Raw genomic sequence first — 19,746 nt, 5'->3', positions numbered from 1 at the left:
TGGATTTCTCCATTTCTCTTTGCCACTGTTGGAACTGGCAGGGTCACAGCTATGTCTGAGTCTCCCTGCGGTGGTCCAGGTCCTTAAGGCATGGGCTTATTCATATGTTTCCACCTCCTGCATGCCTGTTAGCTGCTGTGCCCTAGTTGGGCACTGGTGTTTTGCAGAAAACTGTGAATCCAATGTTAAATCTGATTTACATGGCTGATACGGACTGATATTTATACCCAGTGATCAAGGTGGGAACATTGCATGCTCTTTTAATCCATCATCCTGGATCACAACTCGGAGTCCAGAGATGCTCCATGTATTTAACTGAGCCTTCCTCTGCCCTGTTGCCCTTAATAACCTTGGACACATCTGCTTTTCCTCTGCTTTACATTAAACCTGTTCTTTTGAAGGAACCCCTTCAGTGCTTGGAAAAACTCCGCTTTCAGGGAAAACATGGAGTGGAAGTCCATTTGGTGCAGGGTGCTCGGCTCCTTTAGCTCTCCTCCCTCTAAATGCCTCTCTGCTCTAGCAGCCTTTTCCCTTCTACAGCTCCTTGCTTGACTGATCAAATATGAATAAACCACCCATTAGCTGGGCCTGGCAGGAGCCTCTGCAGCCTCGTCTCCCTGCTGGCATGCAGTATTGATGGGGGAGCGGCTGCCGACTGGGAGGTCTGCTCCTTGCCCCAGGTCTGCCAGCGATGCCCTGCGTGCGCTTGGCGCCGCGTATTTTAATTCCAGGCAAATGATTTTACAAAGTTAACTCCTGTGCAGCGCTGCCTTTGCAGGAAACTATATGGGGTACTGTCCTCAGAGCCTTTTGCTTCCACGGCTGAGAGCTGCTTCTGTGCAGTGCAGTCTTGGGCTGCCCTCTGCATCAGCAAAGAGAAAAATGTCCCGTTCTCCTTGCCTGTCTCAGAAATGTGGAGACCCAGGTTGCTGGTAAGCCGCTGGTGATGGTTAGCACAGAGGTCTGAATTGCTGCCTGCTTTCCTTTCCCTCGGAAGGAATGGCATCTTCAAGCCATTAGACCGTGTAGGAAAGGCGTTACTGGGAAGTAATGGTATAAATGATATTAAAGTATAATAGTGCGAAAGTGTTTGGGGCTGTTTGTATACACCATGATTTGTTGGCTTAGGGTGGGATCCGACCTTTGTGCAAAGGGTGCTGAGAGACGAGGCGGGCGGCCTGTGAGCTCCAGCTGTGGGGGGGGACACTGCTCCGCACCCCGAGCCCGTCGGGAGGGCTGAGCAGGCACCGGGGCTTCGAGGGTCTTATTCTGCAAGAGCCCGTTTCAGCGTCCCTCCTCTACATCTGCCCTTTCTTCCTGAGCAGATCCCCAGTGATGCTCTTTGCCATGGGTTGTGGTGTAGCATTATTGTTTGGTGATTTACAGTTAAAAACAATTGAATTCTGTCAAAAGTGCTTTCTTACTGTTTTAAAATGTGCAATTTTTGACCTGCTTTAAATGTCTTATTCCTTTGAAAATCCTTTTGATGCTGAACCTTGGAGAGGGGACGGTAAGCTGCCGTCTGTCGCGTCTCACCTAATGGCTGGTGCTGGGGGGAAAATTCACCATTTGATAGGACAGGAAGATTAATAGAAAGGTAGGCACAGTTGATTTAGGATTTAGGTAGGATTTAGACAACTCAGGTACCTGCTGATAGCTGATATTTCAACAGCAGTGCGTCTGTGCTGGAAAATGCTACTCTTTTCATGCCAGCTGTGAGCACAGATCAGAGCAGCACAGAAATGAAAATCCGGGTTTGGGCACCTTCACAATGTATTTGTGTGGGTCACGAGGAAAGACGTTACTTATTGCTTCTGACCTTCAGCCATTCATGCAGGGCTCGAGCGCCTGCTGGAGCGGGGGATTTGTGCTAGCCTGGCTTTTTACCTTGGCTTAAGTCTATTTTTTCAAATTTTTTTTTTTTTTTTAAATTAGCTTCTATAAAGATAAGGTTACAGAGATTGTGTGCAAGACCAAGTTTCAAAATACGGAATAATACGCAGATGTGGGCTTGGTATCTGCCCACAAACGCCCACAGCCTTCCTGTGCTCCAGCACCGCGTAGTGCCCGAGCGCTTCAGCCCCGTGAACACAAGTCCGGGGTGAGCAGAGCCCGGTCCAAATTGTCTTTAGCATCATGTCAACAAATTCTGCTTATCAGAAGGTATCATTAATTCATGTTTGCTTATTGCTCAAGTAGCACAAAACCTCTTCTTGCATATGTGAGTGCTGTGGCCAGACGGTGCAGGAGGTGAAATGGAGGCAGCGGGGAAGGTCCTGTTCCAGAGCAGCTGGGTGGGCAGCTCACGTGCTGCCTCTGCACCTCTCCCCGCTGCGGTGGTCCCCTCTCTGCACCCGGTCTCCGCAGAAGCATCTTTGCTAGTTATCTCTTCTGCACCCGCTTTTTTTTTTTTTTTTTTGGGCCACATTTCTATGATTTTGCAACATCTCTGCGGGTCGTGAGCATGGGTACGAGTGAGGGCTCTCCTTGCCTTCCCAGCGCCTGCTTGCCGGGAAGGGCTTCACATCACTTCCCAGAAACCTGCGTCGTTTTACACCAACAGGAAAATGGACACCAGGCCTCTGCCTGGCTTGGGTGTTACGTACCTGGAGCTGAAAACAAATTCCCAAAAGCTCATGTGTTGCTTCGTGCTTTGTGCTTGATTAACCTTTATCACAGAGACGGTAACGAGACAGATCAGGGTCTGGGTTGTCTTTGGTGTGCAGAAACTCGGCGGTTTTGACATGGAGCTGTGCTCGGCTGCTCCGTGGTTTGGCTTGTGCATAACAATTCCTTTCACGGGTCTGCATTTACCCTGGGAAGTGTATTTACACTTGCCTGCTTTCTCTGTCTCTCATTGAGATAATTATTGTTTTTGGTATCTAATTACTCCTTTACTTTACATAAAGCCTAGTGATTTGAAAAGTCTCCTCATTTTGAAAGCATTGAAATCACACAGCAGAGCACAGGATTACTCACAACAGGACAGCGGTTTTAAAAAATGGCTTTTAATCTAATAATTTTTAATTGCATAAATTAATTTTCCTCTGACTGCATTGAATTAATTAATATTGAAACGCTATTTATAGACCCAGATTTGTAAAAACTCCGGTTCCCCTGCATGTGTATTTTTGTAGCCTTATTTTCAGTCTTTACGAGGTGAGTTCAGATGTTTCCATAAGTAATTTTCTAATTAGATGAGATTTAAGGATTGAGGGGGCCAAGAGTGGGCAGGAGCATGCCGTGGGGAGGCAGCCGTATGCGTTAAGGTTAAACATCGCCTCTCGTAATCGAGAGAAGGTTTGCTCTCCTAGCCTCAGGGTCCTGTAAAGGCTTTCTCTGAGATTTCCCTCTGATTATTCAGCCAATATTTTCAGTATATTAGGCAGAAATTTGGCTTTGTTCACAGGGGAGAGATGAAAGCCAGGGTCCGACATCGGAAAACCCTCGCAGCGAATGCTCCCAGCCTTTGCCTGGAGCAAGGATGAACGTGCGTTGGAGCATCCTGAGCTGGGGTCCGGGATCGTTAGCCAGACACTTACAAATGAAAAGCACCATCGTTCCCCCTGACCAGCGCAAAGGGGCCCTTGGCATGGCCCCAGGTTCCTGCTGTCACCCAAATTCCCCCAAACATGATGCATCTATTGCCAGAAGTGTCTGAGAGCCCTGATCCTCCCTCGGGTGGCAAGGAGCCAGGTTTCTAACCCGGAGCAGCATCAGGAAGGCCAGACTTGCCCAAGAGATGCCTGCAAGGCCGGCGGGATTGGGGCTGTACCACTGGTTTGGGCCAAAAAACTGGGAAATCGAGGGTGTGTTCAGCCCACTGCTTCTCCTCGGCGCTGGGAGTGAGGGCTTCGTCACAGCAGGAGAACAGCCATCCTTGGCTTTTTATGATCTTTGATTGCGTCTCGGGGATCAATGGAAAATATTTTATTATGCCTTTTGTCTCTATTTGAAATCAAGCTAGAAACTGGTAAAATAAAAAGGCTGTCTTCCAAACTGACAGTTTTATTTCTGCAGCTTGGAAAAAAAAGTCATTCTGTGCTGGCTATAAATATTAGACAGGACACATTGGGGATTTATGTAAGATCAATTCCCACCCTCCCCCTTTCTCCATTCAGGATGGAGTGATGCCTGTACATTAATATAGTACTAAAATGAGGCATATTTTTCACAGTGTGGCTTTAGATAAATGTACAAATTCATACAGCATGTCTCCCGTCCCTTAAAGAGGAACTTCATTTCGGAAGCTTTAAAGATGGTGCTCGCGCAGATGGCGATTGTTTGCCGTCTGGAGCAGCATGGATCCTTCTTGCTCTCTCTTATCACGCACGTGGGCCAGACCTTGCGTCTGAAACTCCAGCAGTGCTGGGCCTTGGCCGCTGGAATAAAACCTGCCACGTTCCCAAGAGCCAAGTGGCCGTCTGTGGCATCGTGGGGGTGCTCAGGACGTGGCGTGCAGGACAGCACAGGTGCATGGTGACAGCCTTTAGACCTTGGGTTTGGGCTTGGATCTGGCTTCTGTAAGCCCAAAGACAACTTCCAGCCTTAAAGTATGTATTTTATCCATGTGAAAGCTCCCAAAGAGGAGGATATGCGGTTTGGTTTGCTGACCAGGCCAAGTTCTTATGCATCTGAACAGAAAGTCCACAGGAATAAAAGCGAACTTCACAAAGCTGGACGTGGAATACTATGGACAGATGCAGCTTTTAAAATTTTTCATCCACATATTCTTGCCTTATTGCATTACAGTGAGAATTATTGCTTGCCAATATACATATTAAAAATATATTTGTACCTTCTATCCCAATAACTGGAAGGATTTCACAAGGATTAGTTTTTAAATCTTAATGATGGGGTTGCTTTTGTTTGATTATTTTTTTTTTTTAAGACAGCACATTTCTTTATAGCAAAAAGAAGGCTAGTGCTGTCAGACATTTCACATGAAGTGCCTTGCATGTCTCTACCAAGATCTCATGAAGCTAATAGGCAATGACAGCTATATTTTCAAAGCACTGTAAAGCTTTCACTGAGTATTGGGAGTTGATAGAATCTGCAGGTGAGCAGCTTATTAGTAGGTAAACCCTGCTATGTTATGTGTTACTGCATTGATAACCTTAAGCACTGCAGACTTTCCCCGTAATCTTGCTCATAGTTCGTTTTATCTCGGTGCTGAGGGAGAAGACTAGTGACAAGGTGGCCTAGAAAAGCCCCTGTCTCTTTGTTTCATGACTTTAGCTTCCAGGCTTTGTGGAACTGGCAACTTCAATTTTGGGAATTCATTTTCTATTTTGATGTTAATACGATGGCTTTCAGGAAGGCATTTGGCTGATGCTGCCTTGTCAAACATCTAAAACATACTTTTGCAAGACTTTAAAGCTGTACTTGATTGCATGGTCTGGAGCAGCGACCAGCTCTTCCCAAAAAACTGGAGCCGTGACAGCTCTTCTTGAAATTCCTTACGGTGGGAATTGTCAGCTCATCAGCAGATAACCTCGCTACTCGTTTCTGGACATCTGTGAACCTCGCTGCTGTCCTGCTGCTCTAGAGAGGGTATTTGTCGGCCTTTGAGCCCTCTGGCCATACAGTGCCTGGTCTAAGCAGCCCCCAGGAGCGCTTCCCCAGGGGAGGCTCTCGGGGCTTGTGCTGCCCTCGCCTCTGTCCCCGAGCACGGCTGGGGTGCTGCTTTCCAACTGCGCCCGGCCTCAGCAGGGACAACGGGCTGGGATCAGACATGAGCTGCAGAGGGGAGCGCAGGTATAGCTGGAGTAACCAAGAGGGGAAGGTAACCAGAAGGTCCCTGTTTGGCCACTTCATGTGATGCAGAGACTCCACCTGCCCAGGAGATGGGCACATCCCCGTTAGTTTGCACCCGCCTGCTGCTCTCAGGAATAAGGTGCTCGGAGAGAAGAAAAGATGCGGAGAATTGCCTCGGGATGAGGTCCATACAGCAGTCAGGGATTGGCAAGGTACAAGAACTTGGGCTTTTTATAAAGAACAGCTAACGAGCCCTGTGTCTGCCAGTCTGCTCGCTGTGCATGTATCTTCATTCTCCATCTCCTTACTGGGTTTCTGTTGTTAATTTGTCCTGGGCTCTATGTTTTCTGGTGCAGGGACCCTTACCCTTTCTTTGGAGAGGTCGTTTTCCATTTGGGTCTCTGTGCTTTAAATCAGGGATTTCCAAAAAGTTGTTCCTGGAGGGCCATGATGCGGACGGCATCGTGCTGGAACCACGGCGGCTGGAGCAGGTTCTCCCCCACCAACGCAGTGCTCTTCACAGGCTGCACGAAAAGGCTTCTCAAGCTCATTTTGGGAAGCCCTCATCTTCAGTACCCTTCTGGTGAACTGGTTTGCACTGTGTTTGCATGTTTGGTTTGGGAGGATTTTGCTTGTCTTCGTTTGGATTTTTTTTTTTTTTCCTTTTGTTTGTTTGGGGGTTTTTTTTGCCTAACTCCTCCTCTGGGCAGCACCAACTCATTTTTCCATCCAAATACTTGAAAAAGAGCAAACCACATTGCAGCTGCCACACCAAGAGCAGCATCTGCTCTTGCCTGGGCTCAGCCGTGGGGACAGAGGCAAGAGCTGTGTTTACCGTGGCTGATGCTGCAGCGCCTGTGACCACGGCAGCCCAGAAGAGATGCAGGAGGGAAAAAGTGCCTCCAAAGTCTCTGAGTAAGTTTGAGTGCGGAGTTAGAAACCATGGTAGGCTCATGGTCATGGACAGGAGATGTGTTTGGGAGCAGAAGCTTAACGAATCTCGACTAGAAATGTGCTGTAGGTTAAGACCATGGCCTTACAAAATACGAGAGGTACAGTGGTGTGGAAGGATGGGCTCAGAGGCTGGATGGGCTGGCGTTCAGCACGGCTGTAGCTAGAGTTAAATCAACTCAAACGTTACCCATTGAACTTTTTGTAGAGACTTGGGGATAAGAAGTGTCTCACTTGGTGCTCTAAGAACATGTAAGAGCTGCCAAGGGAACATGCCATTGGAGGCTGATGGATGTTCACGTTGTCTTCCCTGAAACCTTCGTGGCAGAGGAAGGAACTGGCAAATGTTGAAGTTTACATGTATTTGTCTTTAATATTTTATTATATTTAGTCTGACGTTTATTAAAAATGTAAATCTTTCCTTAGTAAATGAAAGTTAAATGCCAGAAAAAATTGTCTCAGCACTTGAAGTGTATGTTCTCCATGGGGAAATGGAAGGAGGGAATGAAGGGACTGAGAGGCGCTGGCTTCTGCATCTCTTCTGAGAAAACAGGGCCAGGAGAGCATCGGTTGTGTGACGGCTGCGATAGGAGGGAGAGTTCGCCAACCATTAGAGCGAAGTCATTAAGTGCAGTTCATAGGGGTGTGACATGCATGTGATAGGTAGTAATTGAGCACAATTTGTAGCTGCTGCAGTGACCCGGTATCCACCTGTTATTAGCTATTGCTATTATTATTATATTAAATCATGACTTGCAGCACGGGAAGTTACAGGACCCTTGTTTTGATTGCTAAGAAAATTAAATAAGGCATTTGGCATGTCTCCCTGCTCCTGACCTCCCCCTTTCGCTGCAGAGACTGCAGCGCAGCCAGCCAGGTCCTCAGCTGCTGCCCAGGGCTCCTGCTCCGCGGCAGCCCAGGAACGATGGATGCTGACCGACCCCCGGTGAGGGTCTGGTGCTCTTGGGTGCTTTTCAGGTCCCGTGTTTTCCTGCCCTGCAGTACCGTGCCAGCCACGGCGGTGGTCACCCGGACTCCAGAGCTTTTGGTTTCTTCTCTTGTCTGGCTTTGTTGGCTGCAGAGAGTTCGCCGGTGCTCTTGGACTCCTGCCCCGCCTGAAGTAGGGATTGTCATTAGCTGCCTTCAGGGCAAGAGAGAAAAACGTCGCTGTGAGCAGGGTTTTAGGGATAGCCAGCCTTGCCCAGTTGCAGTGGAGAGCTGTAGGGATGCCGTGCGGAGAGCCCAGCTGCCATGCGGCAGAAAGCTGGTGGCCAGGAGCACCCCGGTGCCCCAGCTCCCGCCTGCCTCAGCCCAGTGGCACCTGTGCTGGTGTACCAACCCTGTGCACCGGCATGGACCGTCAGGGGCTGACGGGCACGTCAGGAAGGGACGGAGCAGCCCTGGAGATTCCCAGGCACAACTGCCTGCATTAAGCATTCGGCCAGCAGCAGTTTACAAGAGCTCTGCAGAAGGTGAAAAGCCCTTTCCTTGGGCAGGAGCAAGGAGAATCCTCTAAGCAGTCCAGGCATGATGAAAACTTCCCGCTGCTGGGGAAGGAGGGATGGCCGAGTGGGTAAAGCCGCAGGGGTCTTTCAGAAGAAGCTGCCGTGTGTGTGGTGTGTGTAGCCAGAGAGAAGGTACAGTGCTGTGTGTAGGCAGGGAATGACAGCAAGTAATTGCACTCCCATCTCATTCCTCTCCTGCAATTACTTGCCATGGCGCAGCCGGAGGGTTTTGCCCGTCTCTGGCTGTGCCATGAGATAACATCGCCTTGCGACTAACAAAGCTCATACGTATTTTGCACCTTTTTCTTTTCTGCCATTGCTGCACTGAGATAAGTGGCGGTGCGCGGCAAGGCTGGGCGGGTGGCTGCAGCCGCATCCCGCACGCTTCTTTCTCCACCCACCATACGTTCTTTTCTTCCCCTCTCATAGTGTGGACGCAATGCTGAAAACTTCGACCGGTTTTTCACTCGCCATCCACCCGTCTTAACACCTCCTGACCAGGAAGTCATCAGGAACATTGACCAGTCAGAATTCGAAGGATTTTCCTTTGTTAACTCTGAGTTTTTTAAACCTGAAGCCAAGAGCTAAGTAGCTGTGTAGATCTCATTCCTGCATCTCTATCATCCAGTCCCAACTGCTGTTGTGGTGACATTTTCCATTGCAAAACTTGCATTCATGGTTTTTCTTTAGTACTACTACTAGAGTGACCATATTTCAAAGCCAGAAGTGTCTTCACGTGATTTGGGGCGTGCCTGAAGGGTGGGTGATGTGCACTAAGTGCTGCAAATGTGCTTTTATGACATTTTATTTGTAGAAAATGAAAACTGCTCATTGGCTAACAGAGGTAAAATGGAGAGCTGGAGGCCGTAACAATTAGGAGAAATCTCTTCAGCACGTGCTTTGATTCCTGCTCTTCCCTTTTCCTAATCTTTTAACATAATCATGAAAATTTAATATTTAGCCTTCTTAGCCTTAGTGGCAAGTAAGTGTTTTTAACGCAACCTTTCCCTGGTGTGAACGCACACCCCGCAGCGCGGGTGCTGCTGGCTGAGCCTCTCCGCTCCTCCCAAAACTGAGCAGTTGCTCCGGAGAGCTGCAATGCCAGTTCTGGCTTCTTTTGTAGTTCTGTCCTGCTGTTTGTTGAAACCCACCGCAGCACCCCTTGCCTCCGTAGACTCGTACGTACGCAGATTTGGGCAGGCATGGTTCTCTGCGCTGGGTCTTCAGCAGCAGTGGTAAATTATTAGGGAAGCCAGGTCTGCTGTTTGCAAAGATTTCTCCTGACTGTGCAGTTTCTAAGTAACATTTTTTAATGAAAAGAAACATACCCAGTTGTAAATGGGAAATTTGAAAGAGCTGTTGCAGATGCTTTTGAATCCATGGTCACCCTAGTAAATACCACACAACATCGGTTCTCATGGCAAAACCTTTTCTTTTTTTCAAATGCCAAAGCAATTGATTGAGTTTGTTATCTGCGCTTTAAATGTGTCAAAAAATGGTATTAACACAAATGGGATGCTATTTAACTTTGAACAGTATTGTGAATTCTGATATGAAGCTTGTAAAGAAACTTATTTCAACTAATAGTCCTACTTTTAAAAAATGCCGCTAGATATTTAAATGGCCTAAGTTTTGTTTCTGGCATCAAAGAAGTTTCAGGAAGGCTGAATTTCTCTTGAAACAGTAACAATCGCGCAGCTTCCTTTTATACTATTCTGCAGATGTTCGTGGGCTGTCACTGTATCAATCTGCTTTAAATTGTAATGTGCCAATTTTTTTTTTTTCCAATACTGATTATAAAATAAAAAGTGAGAAATAACGTCAAAGAAACCTGCATGTGTTTGGCAATAATGAGTTTCTACAGTTCTGGGCTCAGAGATGCCAGGAGCGCCGAGAGTCGGGGCTGCGCCGTGCCGAAGGCTGGAAGCTGCCCCGGCCGCTCGGGGATGCTGGCTCGGGGGCACGGCAGGTCCCCAGAGCTGCCTGGGAGAGCAGCGCAGGCAGCAGCCCACATCACAACGCAGCCTCCTGCACCACCGGCAGAGCCCTGGCCCGTTCGTCCTCTGCAGCGTTTGTCCCCAAACCGAGGTGCAACGTACTGGAAGCATCTTCCAAGCGGAGATTAAATGCCCGTGTGTCCTCTGCACCAGCTCTTGCTGCGCAGCACCTGACCCTGTTCGCTCGTGCCGCTCAAACATGGACAGGGAAAGGAATTTCCGATGTCCCTCGGAGGAAGGATGATTTGGGGTGTTAGGACAGCCCTCATGCGGGGCGCTGTCGAGGCAATCAGAGCTCTGCCACTTGGGGATCTCTTTAAATGCCTTGAACAGAGACAACTGCGGCATGCACTTCGGATTTCTGGAGACTGCAGAGGCAAGGCTCTCGGCAAGGCAGCGCCGTGTGTTGGTGACTCATCGCCCTGCCCGTGCGCTCTCAGAGGAGCAGTTGTTAAAAGCAATTGGCAGTTTCAGCTAAAGAGGGATTACACGTTCCTGTTAACCTTCCTTCTCCTGAGTGCATGCAGAATTTCCCTTCTGTCTTTGGAAATCCGCTCTGCTGAATTGCTGCAGTTCTGAACTCTGCAGGATTGTTCTGAAAGGCACCGAACAGCAGCACCGATGGCGCCAGCAGGAGCTGTTCCCCGCCTTCCTCCGCCCGTGCAGCCCCGGAGCTCTGTCGCGGGGAAGGGGCTTGGAGGCGGCAGCGGTGGTCGGGGAGGATTCCCGTTCCCTGTGGTCCAGGCACAAATGCTGTTCTGGGCCAGACGTGCCCTGCAGGCACACTGCCCTGGGCAAGCAGGAGCCCGGGATGCCTCTGCCACGCCATCCCTCCCATGCTCCTCATTACCTCCCAGAGTCAATTAGCCCTTTGCTGGAGGCATTTACAGCCTTGAATTTCCCCTGCCTTCCCCTCTCTCTGTTTACCAGATCCACGTAGCCGTTCCCTACCTACTCCCAGGCTATTCATCATCTTTGACAGAGGCCAAATCGCCACCAATTTCAGACAAAATTCAAGGTAAGAAATCAGCAAACCCCACTTTGCTGCGCTCACATCTGGGCCCTCCTGGTGCTGCGCTTTCCTGCCAAGCCCCTGGAGGAGTGGGGGGGGGAAGCTGCCGGAGGACGCTGTGCAGGGGGAGATGGGCTGCCCTGAGCCCCCTCCCAGGCACATCGCAGCCTTTACCAGAGTTTTCTGCCGCTGAAAAGCAGCAGTAGGTTTTGCTCACCTGAGGGCTCCCAGGCTGAGCGCTCGCCCTCTCTGGTGCCATCAGCAGAGGCCACTCTGAGGGGCTGGGGACCGCAGTGGTAATTTGCACCAGCGGCAAATGTGGACATTTCATTCCCCTTTGCAGCATCCCACAGCATTCCTGCTTGGGAGAAGCTCCTGGCTCAGTAGGACGGTGTTGTCTTGGCACACGTTGGTTCAGATGGATGTGGCCTTCAGGAACCATATGGTCGGCTCAGCATCCCTCCAGGAGTGGGGCAGGAGCCTGGTGCCACCGTCAGCTCCTTCCTTCTGCACGTGCTGGGCTGCAAGAGAGAGCCCCTCTGCAACCGCTTCGAAACAGCCTCTTCGCAGCGAAGGGCAGTGCCTCTGCTCCACGCCGGCCCCTCTCATCCTAGGGGGGATGCTGCCTTCCATCAAGGTGGGCTTACACTTGCATTTCAACCGCTTCACCCTTTGCCTGGCAGAACTCTGCACCTGAAGTCGGCTCCTTCGCCCCATCTGCCCTTCCCCGCTCCTGCTCTGTGCCCCCAAATCTGCCTCTTCCTTCTCTGTGGTGGGGAGAGGAGCCCTGCAGGGACTGCCGGCTTCTGAGTGTCACTTGTCCATAAGTGAAGGCAGAGACCCAGCTCCTGCTTGGGGACAGGCTGGGACCTGCGGGTGCTGGCAGGTTGGGCCCTGAGCACCTCTGCCTGCTCAAAGCCTCACTGGCTTGACGGCACGGCTCTTCTCCTGGCTTTTCTCTCTTTGTTCCTTGAGCTACAGCCCCGTTTTTCTTCCTCTCAGCCGCCCTTGGCTCTCTTTGCTTTCTGGTCTTCCTCCCACAAGGCTGAAGCCATCCCAACGGGATGCCTCCTGCGGCAAGTGGAGTCTCCGAGCGGCCATGGAGGTCCTGGTCCACTGCCGGTGTTGGGGCTCGTCTCCAGAGGCTCGATCCAGCTGCAGTTGTGATGTGGTGCTCCTGGCCTGGCCGGGCTGGCAGGAGGAGGGCAGGGAGGACCTGGCTCTAAGCCATATTCTGGCCATGCTCCTGCTTGAGGCGTGAAGGTGCCGATGGCTCTGCCCCAGCATCCCTGGACAGCAGCAGCTGGTGGGACGAGAGGTGCTGCAGTCAGGACACAACATATCGCCTGCCGGGTGCTTCATCAGCACAGAGCAGCGGGGAGGATGGCCGCGGCGGGAGGGAGCGGGGCGGGGGCGCAGACCAGCCAGCGTGGTCCCTCCTGTGGCACGTGCGTGACGGTGATGGAGCGGCAGGGGTGTGAGCGCGGCGGGGGCCCCCTGCAGTTACCCCTCAGGGCGCTCTGCCTTCAGCTGACAAAATAAGCCAGAGTTGGAAATCTCCTGTCGTAGCAGAGCGCAGGCAAGCTCCCGGCACTGCGGAGGCCTCAGTTCAACGGCAGAGTTTGAAGGGAAAAAAAAAAAAAAAAAAAAGACCATTTTGCAGGTTTCTGCAAGGCACCAAATTTGTGCCAGGGTCCTGCCAGTGTCACGTCAGGGGAAGGTCACCTCCAGCACGGAGTCAGGGCGTGGGGGTGGCTGCGCCTGCCAGTGAAAATGAAAAAGCGGTGGAAAGCGCAGTGCTCTCCGGTGAGGCTCGTCCGGCCCCGGGGCGATGCTGCGGGTCTCCCACCCGTCACCCCCCGGCAGCATCCCAGCCCCGCACCCTGCGCGCAGCCTTTACAGGTAGTTAGAAACGCTGGGAGAGGACCGCGAATGACTGCGCTCCCGCCTCGTTTAAGCTCCTACATAGAGACACGGAAGAAGAGAGGGAGAAAGTCTCTTGTCCCTGCTTGCTTTAATAACGAGACGAAGCAGAGCAGGTTGCCAGCCCATGGGCTGCCCGGCTGCTCACGCCGCTGCCGCGCTGCAGGGAGCGGGGTGTCCCTCCGCGGGCGTTCTTTACTGATGAAGGATCCTGGGTGCTCATATCTTCAGTGTTCCGGTTTCCCATTCAGCCGAGGCACCGTAACCTCCCGCAGACAGAATATACCTTAATTGGGCAATCTCTGCTGCACACCCATTTATAAAAACGGCCCGAGCGTTCCCCACCGATGGGCTCTGCAGTGCCCATAGCAGGGTACCAGCGCTAATGATTATAACTTTTTTTTTCCTTTTTTGGCTTGGATGTAGCTGCAAAGTTGTTCGTATGAAGTTAAAATGATAAAAGGTTGCATATGTGGAATTTTCATTCTTTGAGGTTTTGAACTACCGTATATTTTCTATATACAACCCTGGAGCAAATCACATCCTCAAATCAATAAAACACTGTGTCGGTGAATACTATATCATAGCATAATTTTAAAAAATCAAGCTTGAAGCAAAAGGAGCTCCTACAGCTGATTATTCTCTGCAAATTTTGAAATCGTATTGAATGTTTACTTCCATTTCGAGGCATGTTGCTTCCTCCAGGCTCCTTCCTCCTGCGTATTGTGAATCTCTGTTTGCAGTGACGGTTTTGCATGCTGAGAAACTGCTCTGTTGCTCTCTCTTGCAGCAGCCAGGAGAGGAGGGATGCTCGGCCTGGGAGCACCGTGGCCCTCCCCGACGCCCCGTGCTCTCATCGTGTCCCTTTACTGTCTGGTTGTGTGTTTTAAGCATGTTAAACTGGTGTTCTTCTGTTCTTGCCCATGGTGCGGGGTCGCTTCTATTGTACAGGGGCTGCCACTGCCTGTCTGGGTGTGTATTCCTCATCGGCGGCGGCTTTAGAAACCGGTGCGGAGATCTCGAGCGCTGGGCACGAAGCCCGGGGACAGCACACCTCTCCCGGCCGAGCGCCCTTGGGTGCTGCCACCGCTCGCTTGCTTGCTCGCTCGCGCTCCCCTCTTTACTGCGTTTAACTCTGCTTTCCGTTTAACAGAAAGACAAGCGAGACACTTCCAACTTCGACAAAGAGTTCACCCGGCAGCCGGTGGAGCTCACGCCCACGGACAAACTCTTCATCATGAACTTGGACCAGAACGAGTTTGCTGGATTCTCCTACACTAACCCCGAGTTTGTCATTAACGTGTAGTGGCGGCGCCGCCGCCGCCCACCCTCTCCTCGCAGTCCGAAACTCCAGATCGCCTTGTACATACCGACACTAGTCTTCCGGGATTAGCAGTGCAGACATACACACCCTCACGCAAAACACGCCGACCGCTTGTTTTAGGAGGCCTTTCTATGTCTGTGTCACTTGCTAGCTTGGTTTCCCTAGCTGGAGATGTTTGGGGTTCCAGTTAACAGTCAGTAATGCTTCTAGGAACTATAGTTGGTGGTGACTAATAGAGTTTTTAAACAGAAATATACCAAATTGCTACAGTCTTTGTAATTTTTGAAATCAGATGCTGAGATTCCAGTGACCCTAGCTACTCACAAATCGTTTCTGTTGAATGCTAAGCATGGTTGATATCTTAAACCGTTGTGCTGAAGCTTGCGATGACTGTGAGCTTGTCTTAGAGGAGCCTTTTGTTCAAGACATGGATACATTTGATCAGTGTGGAAAAGTCTGCTTATAGACATATATTTTTAAATGCATTGTACATACCGTCAGCCTGGCACACCGAAGCCGTCTTCCTCCCTCGCCTCCCACAAGCCTGCGCCTCGCCACACGTCCTTTCCTACACTCAGGCATTAAGACTCCAAACAAATTCCATGCCAGTTCTTGTAAATCAGAGCAAATCTTTTTCTAAGTGAAAGGTGGGATTTTTTTTTAACATCTGGAACAGTTTGCAGTTTTGATACACTGTCAGCACTCTCATAAATCTTTCTCCTGTTTTTTCACAGACACTGTCGAAATTTAACAGCTCTGTAAAGGATATTAATATTCTACCAAAACAACACACATTTATATTCTCGGTTTACAATTTACCAACTGAAAATATGCCCGCTACAAAAGGGCTGTACTGAGGGCTATTTATAAAGGTATCTTTTCTACTTTATACCCTCTGCTATTATCTTAAAGGCTCAAACCCCATGAATTTTACAGGCATCTTGATTTACCTGATTTCAGCCAGAATTCCTGGGGGTTTTATTCAGCAATCCAGGACCTTCTTCATCATTTCAAAAATTCTGAATCGGAAGAGACAATTCCAGCAGCTGTTTGTAAGGCCGAGCCGCACCGTGCGCGCGGCAGCAGTGCCATGCGGGCGGGCAGGGGCGGGCAGGGGCAGGCAGGAGCTGCCTGTCGGCGGCCGGCCGGCGACTCTCGCTGGCTGTTGGGTTCGCAGCAGGGTGAGCCCCGAGTGTGAGCATCCTTTGCGTCACTGGCTGTTACCCCTCTCTTATTGCACACCGGTTTGGCTGGTTTGCAAAAAAACCCCATATGTATATTTTCTGAACCACTACCAATTCTAATGTAAATACACATTACTCCATGCCTATAGGGGAAAACGGGGGTGGAATTTTATGAATCACGAGGAATCCTATAAAGGAAATTCTGGTTTGTAGATCTTTTATAAACATCAAACTCTACCTTTTGAAATTATTTTCTTCTTTTAATGATTCATTGAGGAAAAAAGGCTGCTAGAAGCTAAAGCTGATGTCCCGCCTGCCGGGGAGCGGGCGGCCGGGTGTCCTCGCCCCGTTATTAAATTGCAGCCAGGCAGTGCCCTGTGCGTGCGGGGGATGTGAGCTGTGAGTCCACGGTCTCAGGTACTGACCTGGGCTGGAGGAAACAAAACAAAACCCAAAAAACTGCAAATTGTGCCAGATTGCCAAGAGGGTTTATGAGACACTCTGCATCAGATGAAGCCCAGGGAAGCCTCGAGTGTGGGCTAGTTTCTGGTGAGGGTTCTCGTAACTCCAGCACACGTTTCAGAAGACGTCTCGCCATCCTCTGCAGACCACAGTTGATGTTCAGAGCATGTACGTTACTGTAACTTTCAAACCTGTTGCTGCAGAATTAGTATTACTTCAGTGGTGAATGTTTTTAATTTCCGTATCTTCAGCTCTGAAGCCGCTCCCAGGGTCTGTCCAGGATGTTGCTGTAAGTTCTCCTGTGCCAAGGGGCACCCCGGGGCCGTGGTTACACGCAGGAGCTGCTGTGGGGGGAGTTAAGTCTTTTCTGTTTGGGACTTCTGCATATGTGTTGGGGTGACACTTCTGCATGGAGCAGGCGTTGCTGAAGCGCCGAGTGAGCCGGGCAGCCTCGGACGGGGCCCCGCGGGGAAGCCGGGCCAGCACGTGGCCGTGCTCAGCTGTGCCGCCAGGCAGCTTCAGTGGCATCTTCGGGATCTGCAGGGTTAAGATCCATGCTCCAGGGAGACCTTAGCAAAGGCTAGGTCCTGTTTGCAGGACTCGTACCTTGAGCGTTTCTGATGTTGTCCGTTCTGCTACTTGCCAAACCCTTATTCCAAGGTTTATTTCCAGATGACCTGTTTCTTCTGTGGAGAAATGTAAAATGGGATATGCCTGGCCCTGCACAGACGTTGAGATTTGTACAAACTCTTCCAAGGAAGGGCAGAGTGACTGTGGTTGACTCACCGTTCACTGTAATTTGATGATTTAATCTTCACTGTTGGATGGGGAAAGCAGTGCTTCAGGAGGATGCTCAGAGCTGAGAGGCTTCAGGAGAGCCCCGTTAGTCAGTCCCCGGGTGCTCTGATGCACGGATAAAGCCCAGTAAAAAGGATACGAGCGTGCTGCCAGCATGCAGTGCACCCACCGCTGTGTGCAGCAGTGCAGTGCTGGGGGGACAAGGGGACAGTGTGAGCGAGCAGCGGGTGAGGCAGGAGAAGGATGCTCTGGGGGACAGAGGAGGCATCTCAGCCTGCAGCTACAGAGGAGAGAAACCCCTCCCTGGCGCTTGCAGGGTGCACCCTGATCACTCGCCTGCGTGCTGGAGGGGTTTTAGCTGCAAGTCTGGTGTCCCACACTGAGCAGCCTGGCTGCGGTGGGGTCCAGCGATGGCAGGATGGGACCCAGAGCCCTGCACCTCCCCAGGTGAGGCAGGAGGAGGGACCGAGGAGGCAGGACATACACTCACCCCACCCCTGAAGGGTGGCAAGTTGGGACTCTTTCTCCCAGGCCAGATTACACCTGAATGCTGCAGGTAAGTGGGGTTCAGGCTCCTCAGGTGGTTCCCCGTGGGGCAGGATGGATTAGACAATCCCCCCCCGGGGCTGTGTTGGCCCCTTTGCCGCTGGTCAGCGGCTGCAGCCGGGGCTGCGGCGGCTGCTCCAGGCAGCAGAACCTGCACGGCTCCTGCACCCAGCTGGGGCGCTGATCAGCAGCATGGGCTTTGCAAAGGAGACCGCGTGCTGTGTGAAGAAGACATGGGGCAGGAAGGCTGAGGCTCCTGGAGGTGAAGAAATAACCGCTTGCATTTACCCACTGGCTAAGGATTTCTTTCCCAACACTGGTATTTGGAAATACGCCAGGATACCTTGGTGCAGGAGCAGATTCCCATTTCTGTCTGCGGGGATGTTAGGGCTGCAAATGCCGGTGCTCCCTGGGCGTGCCCTAGTCTTTCACTTGGACATTTTGCCAAAGAAAAGGAGAGAGGACTGCGGCTGTTTGTCCAGGCCTTCTGCATTCCTGGTCTAAAGCGCAACCCTGCTTGAGCTGGGGAGCGGTGGGGAGGCTGCTGGGTGCCTGCAGCTGTGGAGTGCTGCTGGAGAGCTTGCATGGCACACGGGGACAGTGGAAGAGCGAGGGGAATGGAGGAAAGCCTGAGCAGGACCTGTCTGAAGTCAGGGGCAGAGCCAGGGCTGGCTGCTTGGGCTCAGCCTGAGGAATTGCCTGGGCCTGGCGGTCTGCAGGGTCTGCAGCTGTGAGGCTGTAGGCAGGCGAGGGGGCAGTGGAAACCCTGATCCGCTCCGACTCTGCAGTCCTACCGCTGCATGTGGCCGTTTAGGATACAGCCGGTCCTGACCCAGCCATCACACAGCAGTTCAGGGCGAGCCTGTGCCAGGGCTGTCAGCGCAGCTGCACGGCCCAAACGTAGCTGCTCTCCAGCCAGCGCAGGGAGTGCGATGCCATTTGCACATGGCAAGGGGCACCTGCTGCTGCTGCTCTTGTCTCCCCTGGCTGGACATCTGAGCAGCCTTCTCTTGGTAAGAGTGCCATCACCAAAGGAGTTCTTGATCCATTTAATCCATTTAATAAATAAATGCAAGTTTGCATAGTGGTCAACCCATATAGGTAGTCTCAAAGATGGGAAGATGAGCGCACGCTCTGGGCAGTAGATATGCTCTGATGATTGTGAATCCCAGGAGCTCTAACACAAGTGAAGAACTAGGGTGGTTTCCAGCGCAGAGTGCAAGGATCTAGCTGTTCAAAAGGTAGGGCTTACATCTAGAGGGTGGAACTAACTCATACTAAAAAGCAGGGGAGCCACTGAGCCTGCAACAGCGAAAGAAGCAACGAGCATCTTGCTCCATGCATGGAAGTGTCATCCAAGCTGTTTATTTCTGATCACGTTCAAAGTGGCAAGTAAAACAAGGAGGGGAAAAAAAAAGAAAATGTTTATTGTTGAACAGTTTGTGTTTGTGAATTTGATTTCACCTGCAAGTATTTGATGACTTTTCTACATCCTAGACTACCTGCTGTGTGTCGTCAAAAGATTCTCATAAAGACCTCCTTTTAGATGGGCATATACTCTTTATTCTATTTGCTGCATGTATGAAAAAATAAAATATATAATTTTAAAGAAACCCGGAGAGCTTGACTTCCTTTGCCCACGAGACTCCGGTGGCGTGCAGGGGGAGAGCCAGCGGGCTGGGCAGGCCGTGGGATCCCCGGCAATCGGCAGCTGGTTCTGGCTGTTGGCCACCTGCGTGGTCACCCGGAGGGGCCCCGCCGAGCCCGGTTACAGCTGCAAACGCTGAAATGTTGCAGCTTTTCTGTAAAAGAGATTCTTATCTGCACAGCTAGAGAATATTAGCAAATGGAGCCTGCCTGAATGCAGGGCCGGGACTGGAGACCTGCAGCTGTGGCTGCGCTTAAAGATACGGTATAGACCAAGGGGGAGGGAAGGTGTTGGTTGTTTGGATCTTCAGTTAACTGCTAGTTTAGATGAATTAACACTATTGCAGATGCTCTTCCCAGCACCCCATAAGCACTGTTTCCCAGTCCCTATAACTCACGCAGGGCTTGCGGGGGGTGAGCTGGCTGGCGCCAGGGAGGTTGGGTGCCGGGCAGACCCTCTGCGGGCGCTTTGCGTGCCCTTGTCCTGCCGTGGCAGCGAGGGCAGGGGAGCAGTGGGCTCAGAGGGCTGGGGCTCTGCGAATCCCCCTGCGTCTCCACGTGCTCCTGCGGCTGTGAAGGGTTTCTGGCCGAGTGCACCATTATGCAGCTTTCTGCTTGCTTGCACGGAAAGCTGCACGGC

At 51.3% G+C, this 19,746-nt stretch overlaps 1 protein-coding gene across 2 annotated transcripts in view; it reads left to right on the top strand.

Moving 5' to 3' along the window:
• The window catches only part of PRKCB (protein kinase C beta), a 139,114-nt gene extending 120,042 nt beyond the window's left edge, over positions 1-19,072 (top strand). The window contains exon 17 of one of the 2 annotated variants that reach the window (XM_076350572.1): positions 14,299-19,072. In XM_076350572.1, coding sequence (XP_076206687.1) covers positions 14,299-14,451 — 153 coding nt within the window. In that variant the 3' untranslated portion in view covers positions 14,452-19,072. Of the gene's footprint in view, positions 1-8,642; positions 10,038-14,298 lie in introns of those variants that run through there. The other variant, XM_076350571.1, reaches the window with a different exon arrangement.
• Positions 19,073-19,746: the final 674 nt, after the last annotated feature.

The sequence above is a fragment of the Aptenodytes patagonicus genome, chromosome 13, assembly GCF_965638725.1.
Source record: "Aptenodytes patagonicus chromosome 13, bAptPat1.pri.cur, whole genome shotgun sequence".
In the NCBI taxonomy this organism is placed as follows: Eukaryota; Metazoa; Chordata; class Aves; order Sphenisciformes; family Spheniscidae; genus Aptenodytes; species Aptenodytes patagonicus.
Note: the sequence above shows the minus strand (reverse complement) of the source record. Positions and strands in the feature narration are given on the sequence as shown.